Source organism: Gopherus flavomarginatus, chromosome 8 (genome assembly GCF_025201925.1).
Source record: "Gopherus flavomarginatus isolate rGopFla2 chromosome 8, rGopFla2.mat.asm, whole genome shotgun sequence".
In the NCBI taxonomy this organism is placed as follows: domain Eukaryota; kingdom Metazoa; phylum Chordata; order Testudines; family Testudinidae; genus Gopherus; species Gopherus flavomarginatus.
The window spans coordinates 63,159,362-63,173,328 of NC_066624.1; the positions used below are offsets into that span (position 1 = coordinate 63,159,362).

A 13,967-nucleotide genomic window follows, 5' to 3' on the forward strand; every position below is an offset into this window, starting at 1 on the left:
ATGCTTGTTTAAGTTAAAGAAAGAAGAAAAAAATCCAGAATACATAATGTTGTTGTTGTTTTAGTTAAATAAAACAATTTAAATGTCTGTTTGGTGATGTTCTTCTCCTAATACAACATGGTAAGAAAATCCTCCAAATATTAACGATTAACCTGTTGAACTGGAGATAGTTCACCTCCCAATGACGTCATAAATATCTGCTTCAATTAACTTTGGCAAATGAAATAACCAATCATTCATTTTCTGATATAGCTGTAAAACTAATCTGAAAAGTTTTCAAAATAAATCACTTCTAAAAATGAAACCTACATCTATCTCTGAGTTGTGAAGAATATGTATTAAGGTTAGAACAACCAACAAGAATGCACTTTTATGTAGAAATCCATGATTAAATCGAGTCTTCCTGAGTAGTGATTTAAATCAATTTGATTTCAATCAAATCCACCCTGCTACTATAGCCTCCACTAGAGATGGCAGAAACATTCTCCGTCCTGAACTCACCCATCCTATTTATTACAGTTCCCTCTTGTGGTAAGTGAATCCATTATCACTAGTTGGGGGTAAGCTTAAGTGTTTTATGATGCTATCTCCTTTATTTAATGAGCAATAGCAGCTAATCACAACCTGTCCAGGGCAATGCTGGATTTTTCTCTTTTTGCTCCAGATGGACTCTTTCCAATTTTAAGAACAGAGTGCAACAGTGTGCAAACTGAAATGAAGTTGGCTTATGTCCTGAAGCATAAAGGTTTATATCTCTTCTAACTGTTTTTTTTTAAATCCTGTCTAATGTAATCGTAGATGTTCTCTACCATATAAATGTCTAATTTTTTTCTTAATCCTAATAGGCCAAGGGTGGGCAAACTTTTTGGCCTGAGGGCCACATTGGGGTTACAAAACTGTATCGAGGGCCCAGTAGGGAAGGCCGTGCCTCCCCAAACAGCCTGGTCCCCGCCCCCCTATCTGACCCCTCCCACTTCCCGCCCCCACTCCCCCCCCGAACCTCCCGACCCATCCAACCCCCCCCCACTCCTTGTCCCTTGACCAACCCCGGGAACCCCCTCCACCCAAATGCCCCCCAGGACCCCACCCCCTATCCAACCCCCCTCATTCCCTGACTGCCCCACCCCCCATCCACACCCCCACCCCCGACAGGCCCCCTGGAACTCCCACGCCTATCCACCCCCCACCCCTCTATTCCTCATTCCCTGACCGCCCCCCTCCAGAACCTCCGCCCTATCCACCTGCCCCCTGCTCCCTGTCTGCACCCTGGAACCCCCTGCCCCTCATCTAACCCTCTCCCTCTCCACCTCCTTACCATGCCACACAGAGCAGCACGTCTGGCAGCTGTGCCGCCTGGGTGGAGCCAGACACGCTGCTGCGTTGCCCTATGGGAGCATGCAGCCCCGCTGCCCAGAGCGCTGCCCGTGCGGCGGCATGGCTGCAGGGGAGAGGCTATAGCAGGGGTGGGGCCAGGGGCTAGCCTCCCTGTCCAGGAGCTCAAAGACTGGGCAGGACGGTCCCATGGGCCGGACGTGGCCCGTAGTTTGCCCACCTCTGGACTAGGCCCTTGCCCTCAATTATATCTAGTGGTAATAAATTCCACAGATTAAACACCTCGATTTTTAAAAGGAAACACTTTCTTACATTAAACACGACTACTGTGCAGTTCTACGGTTCTAATGATATAAAAGAATCTCCATTTTACAGACGTGAAAATTCAGACACAGGAGTGTACAGAGCTCCCTGAGATCATATAGCGCGTTACTGGCAAAGCTGGCGATACGTCTACACTAGAAATGCTACAGCAGCAGCACCATAGTAGCACTGCAGCATAGACACTACAGAGATGGAAAGGATTCCTCTACTACTGTAGTAAATCCACCTCTTCAAGAGCCAGTAGCTACACTTATAGAAGAATTCCTTCCAGTCTCTACGCCAAGGCTTAGGTCAGCTTAATTACATCGCATACGCCATGAGCAATGTCGTTAAGCCAACCTTACTTTGTAGCCTAGACCAGCCCCGGGAAGAGGATTCCAATCTACTAACTCTCACATGCTTCAACCAAAAAAATGCTTTCCCTCAAAACCGACATTCAACCAATTTCAGATTTAACACAGCACAAAATTCAGGACATTCAGGCCAGGTTTACACCATAAACTTACACCTGTATAACTATAGTGCTCAGGGGTGTCAAAAATTATCATGCCCCGCTCCCCACCAATTGAGTTATACCAACCTCACCCACAGAGTAGATAGCACTGTCGATAGGAAAGCTTCTCTCATAGACATAGCTACCACCTCTCACAGAGGTGGGTTAACCACACCAATGGGAGCAGCTCACCTGTTAGCCTAGTAGCATCTTAACTTCCCGATGTTTCTGACTTTAGTGCCCAACCATGCAGCAAGCTGCAATTATTTGACTGGCACAAGCAGAATGGTCAGTTAGAAGTCTGAAGCACACAATGCCCATATGATTCAAGGAGGCTGATGTAGTTTTTCCAAAGCACTGAAAGACATGCACACAGGGCAAAAAAACTAATCGCTTAAACCAACGTGCAGAGAATAGAACAGGATCTCTGCTTCATTCAACAGACACTGATAACGAGGCAGTGTTCGTCAGAAAATGTGCATCTTCCCAGTGCACATACATGCAGCTTTGCACAGAATATGTTTTAAAAAAATCCTACCTGCATACATAAGCAATTTGGAAACACTCCTATCTGCCAAATAAAAATAAATTTTCACCAGAAATCAAAAAGGAACATTGCCATACAAAACTTTGAACTCTATACCCCAGCCATTCTGCCAATAGAGCTCTTCAAAAAATTGGTTCAAGAATTTATTTACATCATATAAAAATGGAGAAAGTTTGCTATTGTCGTCTTTTACTTACTCATTCAGAAATGACAACCAATTTTTTTTTACTTAAACTATAAAAAAAATACACACACACAGGCAAAGAACATTTCTGGAAAAATTTCAGAGCAACATATTAAAGTCCCTGAACATTACAAAAAACTGAAAACAAAGGATTATAATGCTCATGCAACCTTAAGTACAGATGTAAATAAAGCACCAGCTAGCCTATAACTGCACAATTCTAGCAGACAACTGACTAAACTGAAAAAAAGAATGATTTAACTTCTTTTACAAGACCAGAGATGCTGGAAGGGAAGTTGCTACTTTATAAAAATCAGATTAAGGCCCCAATCCTACAAACACTTAAACACACACTTCACTACCCTATGACATGAATGGGACCACTCACAGTAGTAAAGATAAGCATGCTGATGTTTGATGTATCAAGGCCTTAATTTTTATGCCACAAAAATGCACTAACATAAGCAACTTCTCTAGATCGCATTAAAAAAAATCAAGGGAATAAAACAAAACTAAAAATTAAAAAAAAAACACAAAGCAAGAATTTCAGAGATAGTGCACTAGGAAAAAAACAAACAAGCCAAACTGGTATTTGTCATAATTAGGGAAAATATTGGGAAGAGGGGAGATATCAGATAAAAATATATATATTTATAAAAAGCTTTCCCCAGCAGCAGAGTCTCTTAACTTCAGTTTACACACTAGTTACCTTATAATCCATATCCAATAAAAGCAGAATAGCACAGTAAGGGGATCTAACTTTAGGATTATGAACAAACTTTTACAATATTTTTACTTTTGAAATCTATTTTGGGCTAAAGAAAAATACTAGAGGACAACTATAATTGGGTGTTCACTTGTTCATCATTAGCATAAAACATCAGCAAAAGGCATGAAGAAGATTTATGGTCTAGATTTACCTCTGCTTTTTGTAACAAAATCTTAATAAAGAAGAGGCTAGCTAGGAAAGTTATTGTCTGCATAAGCAGTTTTACTTTGTTCAAATGTTAGAAGACAGATCAATTAATGGTCTACAAGGACTGACAATTACATGCCTCGGAGAAAAAACATGTCAGACTTACAGTTACCATTTTCCAAGAGACACTTAGAGTTTTGATAATAAACTACACCACTTAGAAAGTCGGAGAAGCTGGGGTACAGTGTGGCAAACTTTTCTGCTTGTGTTTCCATAGGTGAAATCATTACATAGTAAATTAATTACTGCAGATTACATTAATTGTTCACAAGACTACATTCCATTATAGTATGGAAGCCTCTTCTCAAGGAAGACTCAGCATTGGAATAGCATATGTTGCAGGTCCTGACTGATATGTACCGGCAGAGCTGTGCAAACAATATACATAGAATGCTGTGATGTTATATGATTAAAATATGACCATTGTTGCTACTATTGTTATATAAATACAGCAAATCTTAAACAAAGTACTGGTATAATCATCTATGGAAAAGTTATGATTTGCTGAATATGGTTATCCTATTTTGTATCTGAAGTTATGAATATTGACTATGTTCCTGTATTTCAAATGTGTTTGCTCCTGCAGTAAAACCCATAAGGCAGTTTATATCTAGTCCAGCCAGCACATTGTGAATGGAGCATTCAAGTGATGGCCCATCAACGAACACAATGGGCCATGGAAGAAACCTAATGGGCTTTCCTGAGGACCTTCTATCCAGAGTATGGGTAATGGCTGCCCTGACCAATCAAAGCATCCAAGGGCACGGGACTAGACCATATGGTACTAAATTTCATCTTGTGTGCTTGTATTTTTCCCACAAACTATGCCACGGGCTTTGTTTGGGACAATGAATTTTCCCTCCAGCTCGCAGAAGCAATAAAAGGCCCTGGAAACATCTCCTTTTTGCCTCTTTCCTGCTGTGATCTCCGGACTATGGACTTATACCAATGGGAGCATTTTAACCAAGTACTGAGGACCTTCCAATGATTTGGGAGCAACCAGAGATTTAGCCAGTTAACAGTTTATGCCATCACTGCTTTAAACCTAATCCAAAAACTTTGCTATTATTGTACGTATTTGATTCCTTTAACCAATTTTAACTCTCACCTTTCTTTCTTTTTATAAATAAGCCTTTAGATGGTAGATACTAAAGCATTGGTTGTAAGCGTGAATTTGGGTGAGATCTGAAATATTCATTAACTTGATGGGTAGTATGTCCGATCATTTGGGATTGGTAGAACTTTTAATATGATAAACAAGATTTTCAGTAATCCTCATCATATTTGACTTGGCTGTGTGGGTGGAAGCCCAAGGCTGAGCTGCTTGAAGGGAACTGCATTTTGGCTTCTGAGTAACCAGTAAGGTATTATAGAAGTGTTTTGTTGCTATCTTGGTGGAGCTAAGTATTGAAATAACCACCAGTCTGGGGGATTGTCTGCACCATTCTTTGCAGTTTGCCCTAATTGAGCAATCGCAGCATGGCTCCCCCGGGACCTTAGCCACAAGTGTCTACCTCTATTATGCCCAACTCTTTTTAAAGTTATTAAGCTCATATTTTCATGAACCATAGTTCAGTTAGAAGTTTCAGACAAAAGAAGATCTATTTTTTTTTAAATTAGGAGAGCTACTTAAAAATAGGAACACTTAAGCTCCCAAGCAGGGCCTAATCCAGAGATGGGCAAAGTACGCCCCATGGGCCACATCTGGCCTGCAGGACCATCCTCCTGCCTGGCCTCTGAATTCCCAGCCGGGGAGGCTGGCCCCTGGCCCCTCCCCTGCAGCCTCACCTCACTGCGCCACTGGGCAGCTCAGCATTAGTGCACCCCCCGCGGGGAGGGGTGGGAGAGGCAGGAGAGAGCAGGGAGGGAGGCTCACCCGCAGCCTCAGGGGAGCAGATGGGAGGTGCAGGCGGCAGGAGCGCTGCGAACGTGGCCGGAGGACACAGGAGGAGCACCGGGCGGCCACACAGCCTACCGGAGAGAAGCGGCGCTTTAAAGGAGAAACTGCCGCTACTCTCCAGCTGTGAGGCTGCCCTTGCTCCTCCTGAGTCCTCTGCCCATGTTCGCAGGGCCACATTCCAAAAGGGGTAAGGGGGAGGTTGGATAGGGGGTTGGGTTCTGGGGGGCAGTTAGGCGCAGGGGGTCCTGGGAGGGGGCGGTCAGGGTCCCAGGATGTGGGGTGGTGTCCTGGGGGGGGGTCCCAGGAGGGGGCAGTCAGGGGACGGGGGGGGGGGGGTTGGAGTCCTGAGGTGGGGGTTAGGGGCACGGAGTCCCAGGAGGGGGCAATCAGGGGACAAGGAGCGTGGGGCTTGGATGGGGCAGGGGTTCTGAGAGGGGCAGTCAGGGGGTGGGAAGTGGGAGGGGGTGGATGGGGGGTGGGGGCAGGCTGCTTGGGGAGGCACAGGCTTCCCTACCCGGCCCCCCATACCATTTTGCAACCCCCATGTGGCCCTCAGGCCAAAAAGTTTGGCCACCCCTGGACTAATCCTTCCCCTCCTCTCGCCCAAGATCAGAAGTGTATCTAATGCTTCGGAAGGGTGCAAGAGAACTTTGGTATCTAGGGCTGTCAATTCAAACACTGTCAGATGTATCAAAATCAGCAGCAGCACAAACAGACTTCACCTTTGCCCATAAGTAGCAGACTGCAGATATCAGAGTAGTTCATTCTTCATGCCCATACAATCCTCATCCTCACTGAGAGCCAACAAGGGCCCTGATAAGTGCCTGGTCATCATGCAGCTTTGGGACACGGATACGTGCACACTATGAAAGGGACTGAGGCTATGGGCATTGCTACACTTGCGAGTCAGAGCGCGTTAAAGCAGCCCCAGGCACTCTAACTCACGCCGTGTCCACCCTGGCAAGGCATGTAGAGCACTCTAACTCCATGGCTAGAGCGCTCCTGGTACTCCACCTCGGCGAGTGGAATAACATTTAATGCGCCCCCGCTGAAGTGCTGCAATGCCAGTGTGGACACCCTGGTCTGTTAATGCACTCTGATCGGCCTCCAGAAGTGTCCCACAATGCCTGTTCTAGCCGCTCTGGTCATCAGTTTGATTGCCCTGCCCTCAGGTGACCAACCATCAGACCCGCCCTTTAAATTCTTTGGGAATTTTGAAAATCCCCTTCCTGTTTGCTCAACAAGGTGTGGAGTGCTCCCAGTGATCATGCACTCAAGCACCAGGCGACCCCCCGTATGGAGCAACGATGAGGTGCTGGACCTCATCAGTGTTTGTGGGGAGGAAGCTGTCCAGTCCCAGCTGAGCTCCAGCTGTAGGAATTACGATACCTTCAGGCAGATATCAAGGGACATGATGGAAAAGGGCCAGGGTTAAAGTGAAGGAGCTACGGAATGCCTACCGCAAAGCCATGAGGCAAACAGCCACACCAGTGCTGCCCCGCTACCTGCTGTTTTTACAAAGAGCTGGACACGATACTTGGGGGTGACCCCACTTCCACTCCAAGTACCACCATGGACACTTCAGAGCCCAGTCCAACAAGGCAGGAGGAGGAGGAGCAACAAAGCAGGAGCGAGGGTGCTGAGAAGGAGGAAGATACACCAGCATCCCTAGATGCATGCAGCCAGGAGCTGTTCTCAAGTCAGGAGGAAGGTAGCTAGTTATGGTGGCCAGTGCCTGGGGAAGGACAAACACCACAGGAGTTTCCCAGTAAGTGGCTTTTATTTTGGGAAGGAAATTATTCAGTGGAGGCTCTTGGGGAGAGGAGGGTTAGGGAGGTATGCATGCCTAGATGCGGAATAGGGCATTGATGTGCTCTCTCACATCACGGTAATCGGCCTCGGTGATCTCTTCAAAGGTCTCATCCAGAACTCGGGCAATGTGCTTGCGCAGGTTTCGTGGGAGAGCCACCGTGGTCCTTGTCCAAGTGAGACTAACATGTCCGCGCCACAGTGCCGTGAGGAGCAGGGGAACCATTGCTGCACACAAGCAAGCTGCATATGGGCCAGGGTGGGAGCCGCATTGTAGTAGAAGACTCTCCCTTGCTTCCCAGGTCACCCTCCGCAGCAAGATATCTTCCAGGATGAACTCTTGTGGAAAATGTGGGGACAGTGTTCAATACAGGGGTCCCCTGCAGCTGCTGGCTCTCCCCAAGGCACAGAAACCCAGAGGACAGTACAGCCATGAAAGAATGAGTCCCCCTTAACCCTGTACTTACTCACCTTTTCGGGGCTCCCGGGAGTTATGTGCACTTGCTTTGGGACAGGCAAATTATGCTATTGTGTAGACTGTGCTTGCCCTCCTTAAATACAGGGGAATCATTGCTCTGTCTGGTGTGAACAAAGCTGCCTCTGTTAAGTGTTGCATTTTGCCTTTACAGATGCAACTTTGAGAGCTCAGCCGTCCGTGTTATCACTGGCCGAGAGGCTGCAAAGAATCAGGAAGAGGCCATGTAGAAACAAAGTTGACATGCTGCATGAAGTCATGCAGCACTCACTTAATGAAAATAAAAAAGTACAGGAGTGGCGGGAGAGTGAAAGGAGGGTCCGCCAACAGAATGCAGATCGCCAGCACCAAAGCACAGGGCAGCTGATAAGCATCATGGAGCGCCAAGCGGACTCGATCCCCACGCTCATAGCCATGCAGGTGGAGCACTACCATGCCTGCCCCCGCAACCTCCAGCCCTTGTCCCAAAACTCTTTCCCCTGTGCCCTCATGTCATCTTCAAGCCACTTTCCCCAATATCCAGGTTCTTATCGCCACCAGCTGCCTCCAACACCTGTAGCTTCACCACCCAGCCCTGAAAACTACGACCCTTACCCATCATACTCAACCCCCATCACCATGCAGTATAGCCATCCTGAAGTGCAGCACTCGTTGCACAGCACTCCAAACAGGAAGGCTGAGTATGATAACAGGACATATGCAAATTTGTGATTGTACCGTTCCCCACCCCACCTCCTTCCCCTTTCTGTTTCTCAAGCAGTTGTGTTTCTTTTCAATAAATGGATATTTTTGCTTTGAAAAGATTCTTTATTATTGCATAAAGTAAAAGATACCTTAGCCCAGGAAAGCAACCGGCACTGCAAGTCAGTGTATCATATGTACAAAACACATATTACTACTCATATTGGAACCACTGCACTTCATTCCCGTGCAGGGCACCAGAGATTACTGGTGGCTTTCAGCCTCAAATTACTCCCTCAAGGCATCCCTAATCATTGCAGCCCCGTCCTGGGCCCCTCTGATAGCCCTGCTCTCTGGCTGTTCAAATTCAGCCTCCAGGTGTTGAACCTCCAAGTTCCATGCCTGACTGAATCTTTCACCCTTCCCTTCACAAATGTTATGGAGGGTACAGCATTCAGATATAACCGCAGGGATGCTGTTATCGGCCAGGTCCAGCTTCCCATACAGAGAGTGCCAGCAGCCCTTTAAACGGCCAAAAGCACACTCCACAGTCATTCTGCACTTGCTCAGCCTGCTGTTGAACCGCTCCTTGCTGCTGTCAAGGCTCCCTGTGTAGAGTTTCATGAGCTACAGCATTAAAGGGTAAGCGGGGTCCTCCAAGGATCACAATGGGCATTTCGACTTCCCCTATGGTGATCTTCTGGTCTGGGAAAAAAGTTCCGGCTTGCAGGCTTCTGCCAGTGTTCCAAAAGATGTGTGCGTCATGCACCTTTCCGGGCTAGCCCACGTTAATGTCAATGAAACGCCCACGGTAATCCACAAGCACCTGGAGAACCATAGAGAAAAATACGCCTTTCGATTAATGTACTTGGAGGCTAGTTGGGCTGGTGCCAGAATTCTAGTATGTGTTCCATCTATTGTCCCTCTGCAATTAGGGAAACCCATTTGTGCAAAGCCAGCCACGATGTCATGCACGTTACCCAGAGTCACAGTTCTTTTGAGCCAGATGTGATTAATTGCCCTGCAAACTTGCATCAACACGATTCTAACAGTTGACTTCCCCACTCCAAACTGGTTAGCGACCGATCGGTAGCTGTCTGGAGTTGCCAGCTGCCAGATTGCAATAGTCACCCGCTTCTCCACTCCCAGGGCAGCTCTCAATCTCGTGTCCCTGCGCCACAAGATGAGGGTGAGCTCCTCACACAGTCCCACGAAAGTCGCTTTTCTCATACAAAAGTTCTGCAGTCACTACTCGTCATCCCAGACTTGCATGACGATGTGATCCCACCACTCAGTGCTTGTTTCCCAAGCTCAAAAGTGCCATTACACGGTGATAAGCATGTCCATGAATGCCACAAGCTCTCTCATGTTGTATGCATTACTCGAGTTGATATCATCATCGGAGTCCTCGCTGTCACTTTCGATCTTAAGGAATAACTCAACTATCAAACATGATGTGCTGGCGAGACTTCCGAAAGGGAAGACAGAGCGCGCAGTACAAAGAACGTTGAAAGATGGCGCGAATTGTGGACAGAAGCACAGGTATTGCCGGGATGCGAAATGATGCATCATGGGGCATTGGGACAGGACCGAGAATGCCCCGCACCCCCTGCCCCCTTCCCACAAGCCACAGTGCCAGAATGGGAGGAGGTGCTCTGTGGGATAGCTGCCCACAATGCACTGCTCCCAATGCCGCTGTAAGTGCTGCAAACGTGGACACACCAGTGCGCTTGCACAGACTGCTGCGCTTTCCCCACTGCACTCTAGGAAGGCTGGTTTAACTCAAAGCACTCTGCATTTGCAAGTGTAGCCATGCCCTAGGTCTACACTACAGCAGCACAGCACTAAACCTACAAGAGAAAGCTCTCCCCTCCGCTTAATAATTCCTGCCTCCAAAGGAGGCAGTAGCTAAATTGGCAGGGGAACTTCTCTCACCAACACTGCGCTGTCCATCCTGGCGCTTAGGTTTACTTTGACCCCATTTCCCCACTCTCTTTGCTCCCCCACCTCGGGTGACCAGACAGCAAGTGTGAAAAACCAGGACAGGGGATGGGGGGTAATAGGCGCCTATAGAAGAAAATGCCCCGAACATCGGGACTGCCCTACAAAATAGGGACAGCTGGTCACCCTACCCCCGCCGCAGCTTCTCTGGGGCCCCCGCTGGCAGGGAAGGGGCCGCTCCTCAGCCGCGGGCCGCCCGCCAGGGAGCGCGGTCACCCGGTTCCGCCCAGGGGCCTCGCCTTGCCCCGCTTCCACAGAAGCCCCGTGGGCCGGGCGAGACCTGCCCCGTGCCCGGAGCCCCTGTCCCGCGCAGGCCCGGGCCGCAGCACGGCGCCCCGGTGCGATGCCGCGGGAGGGGAGGGAAGGCCCGGCCCGGCCCCGCCGCTCACTCACGCTTGTACTCGGCCATCAGCCGCTTGAGCGCCGTGCCCGCCATACGCCGCAGCCGCGAGGAGCCGGAGCGCGCCCCGCCGCCACCAGCTTCCGGGGCAGCAGCGCACCATAGAGAGCCGGGCGGCGCGGCTAGAAGGGCCGGACCCAGCGCGCAGCTCCCTCTCCCGGGCGCTGCGGGGTCCGCCGGGCGCACGCGCTAGGGGCGGGGCTACTGGAGACAGAGCCCGTGGGGGGGAGCGGCCCATCAAGACTCCGCCCTTGCGGCGGCTCCCGGAGTTCGGCCAGCTCCGCAGCGCAGCGGGATCGTTGTGCGTCGAGCGGACAGAGGGTCCCGCGCAGCCCCGTGTCTGCGGGCGGGGCCGGGCGCTCAGGAGGGCCGAGTTAAGGGGACGCGGCGGGTCCCGTAATACCAGGCCTGGGCTGGGAGGTGCGCAGTCCAGGCCTCCCTCTTCCCCCACCCCAGAGGCTGCGGTGAGCGGCTGGGGGATTTGTTTGAAGCAAAAGTAGACTGGGTGGGTGGTGGCCCTGGTAGCCAGCGCAAGCTGACGGGATTTCCAGCCATGGGCCTGCGCCATGAGCTGCTCTGCCTCCCAGTTGCACCTGCGCCATGAGCTGCTCTGCCTCCCAGTTGCGCCTGCCAACCCAGTGCTGCCTGTGGCCCCAGGCTGATAGTTTCTCCAGTACTGATGTGTCTGGTGGTGGGTTACAGAGGCCTCCAACCAGGAATGGAAAGAAGAGGAGGAGACCCTGGCTGCAGAGAAGCCTCCCAGCTGCTGAACAGTTCCTGCTACTGATGGCTTCCACACTCCAGGCTGGTGAGGGAGTGAGCAGGGCTGTAACAGCAGAGCTGCAGAGGGCTCCCTGCATGGCTGCAGAGGCAATGATACTGGATTCCTGCAGATGCAAAGTGCAGGGAAGGCTGCAATCCTGTGAGCAGAACAGAGACCGTGGCACTCCCAGCTGGTGTGACACGGTCAGGTCTGTGACAGCGGGGCTGCAGAGGGTTCCCTGTTCTGCCCCAGGAGCCAGTTAGCAGTAGGGTGGCCTCCCCAGCAGCTAGGAACTCGTCCTCCTTCTTGCAGTCCTAGCCAGGGGTCTCTGCTGTGCCCCTCCACGACCTGCTCAGCATCTCCCATGGCAAAAGGGCTGCAGAGAGCTCCCTTTGTGGTCTCTGAGCCAGTGCCACCCAGTCCCTGCAGGCACACGTCGGTGTCAGCTGAAATTGATATCTACAGACAGTTATCAATTAAAATGGAACCCTGCCAAACCTGACTATTGTAGAGCTATTGCTCTGCTATAATCTTGAGTATTGCTCATGGTAGGAGGAAGAATGTGATGTGGAGGAAGTTGAGAGGTGAGTAACACTAGGCAGGGCTGCACTGTTAACACGGGGGGGAGGAGAAATGTGCCCAGTGCTGAGGGTCAGCACACCACCTGAGCCCTGCCAGTGATGCTGTGTACAGGGGCAGAGTGGCTGCAGCTGGGGTCTTTGCACACGTTATACACCATAGCAGGGCTCAGCCTCAGATCAGAATAGGCCGGCATGAAGGGGAGACTTCAGAGCAAGCCCAGGAGAAGGTCCATAAGACCTATGATTACCTAGATTCAGGGACTCAAACCTGGTGTCTGCCATAGACTGGAGTAGTGGCTGTGAATGGGTTGCACTATATACCTTTTCTGTAGGCTGGGCAGGAGGTGCATTTTGCTTTAAGAAGGTACAGTAACACTCTCTAACTCTGACACTTTTATAATCTGGAACATTCTGGGTTGGCAAAGTTCAGCAGTTTGCAGCTAAGCATTGCATTTTACGTGCAAATAAATTGAAAAATGTTCTATTTACTTGGTCTCTGTGATTCCAGGGCCTGCTCCTGCTGTTCCTTAGAATTCATGACAGCATTTGAGTGCTTCATGAGCACTGCTTATTCTTTATTCCTTTGCTGACTCAGCATTATGGGAGTTGGGAGAAAATGCCCATGACCTTTTGTAATAACAACTCACATTAATAAAGCACCTTTTATGCCCAAGACTGTAATTACAGAGGTGGAGGATTTAGCATAGAAAAGCATGGCTAAATATACACACAGATTAACAAAAGGCTGCCTTTCTACTTTAGCCTCTCACTGAACGCATTAGGCTGCTGATCCCAGTTTAATTCCATTAACTGCACCAGTTAGATCAGGTTTGAATTTGGAATGCGTACAAGGCTTAAGATTGCCTTATTAATAGTGATAGGCTTCAAGGCCAGAAATGACCTGTTTGAAGGTGGCTTGCCCTTTTAAGGAGTATTGGGCTCCACCTGCAGCTAATCAGCTGCAGCACAGTTGATGCTGTGAGGCCAAGGGTCAGGTGACAACTTGAAGATCACCTGGTATCTGAAAAAGGCAGCAAGTAGTTGTGCTGGAAAGCTGTGAAGAGTAGATAAGATTCCTGCAGAAGATTCTGGTGTAGGGTAAAATAACTCTATTTATATACAACTCTTAGGGAGGGGGAGATGATCTGCCAAGGTGAAAATTGCAGAGAGCAGGCCAAGGAGAAAGCTCGTAGAATCATAAAATATCAGGGTTGGAAAGGACTTCAGGAGGTCATCTAGTGCAACCCCCTGCTCAATGCTGGACCAATCCCCAACTAAATCTTGACTCCCAGGCAGGTAGCCTGCAGGATGCAATCCAGTAACGAGTAGGTGGGTCAGAAGACACTAGTTCAGGGGGAAGGAATGTGACTAAGGTCGTATACAGTTTCATTTTAAAGACATAAAACTGAAGCGGTGAAGAACAGAGTGTAGAATCCTGAGGTTGGAGTGTTCTGTGTATGGGCTGGTGAGCTAACACCCAACACCCTTCTGACTTCTTATG

At 49.2% G+C, this 13,967-nt stretch overlaps 1 protein-coding gene across 3 annotated transcripts in view; it reads right to left on the reverse strand.

The window, feature by feature from the left end:
- UBE2G2 (ubiquitin conjugating enzyme E2 G2) overlaps positions 1-11,233 on the reverse strand; it is a 41,551-nt gene extending 30,318 nt beyond the window's left edge. Inside the window, exons 1-2 of one of the 3 annotated variants that reach the window (XM_050965710.1) lie at positions 3,963-4,083; positions 2,688-2,720 (exon numbers count right to left, since the gene is read on the reverse strand). In XM_050965710.1, the coding sequence (XP_050821667.1) occupies positions 2,688-2,720; positions 3,963-4,083 (154 nt within the window). Of the gene's footprint in view, positions 1-2,687; positions 2,721-3,962; positions 4,084-11,115 lie in introns of those variants that run through there. The other 2 variants (XM_050965713.1, XM_050965711.1) reach the window with 2 other exon arrangements.
- Positions 11,234-13,967: the final 2,734 nt, after the last annotated feature.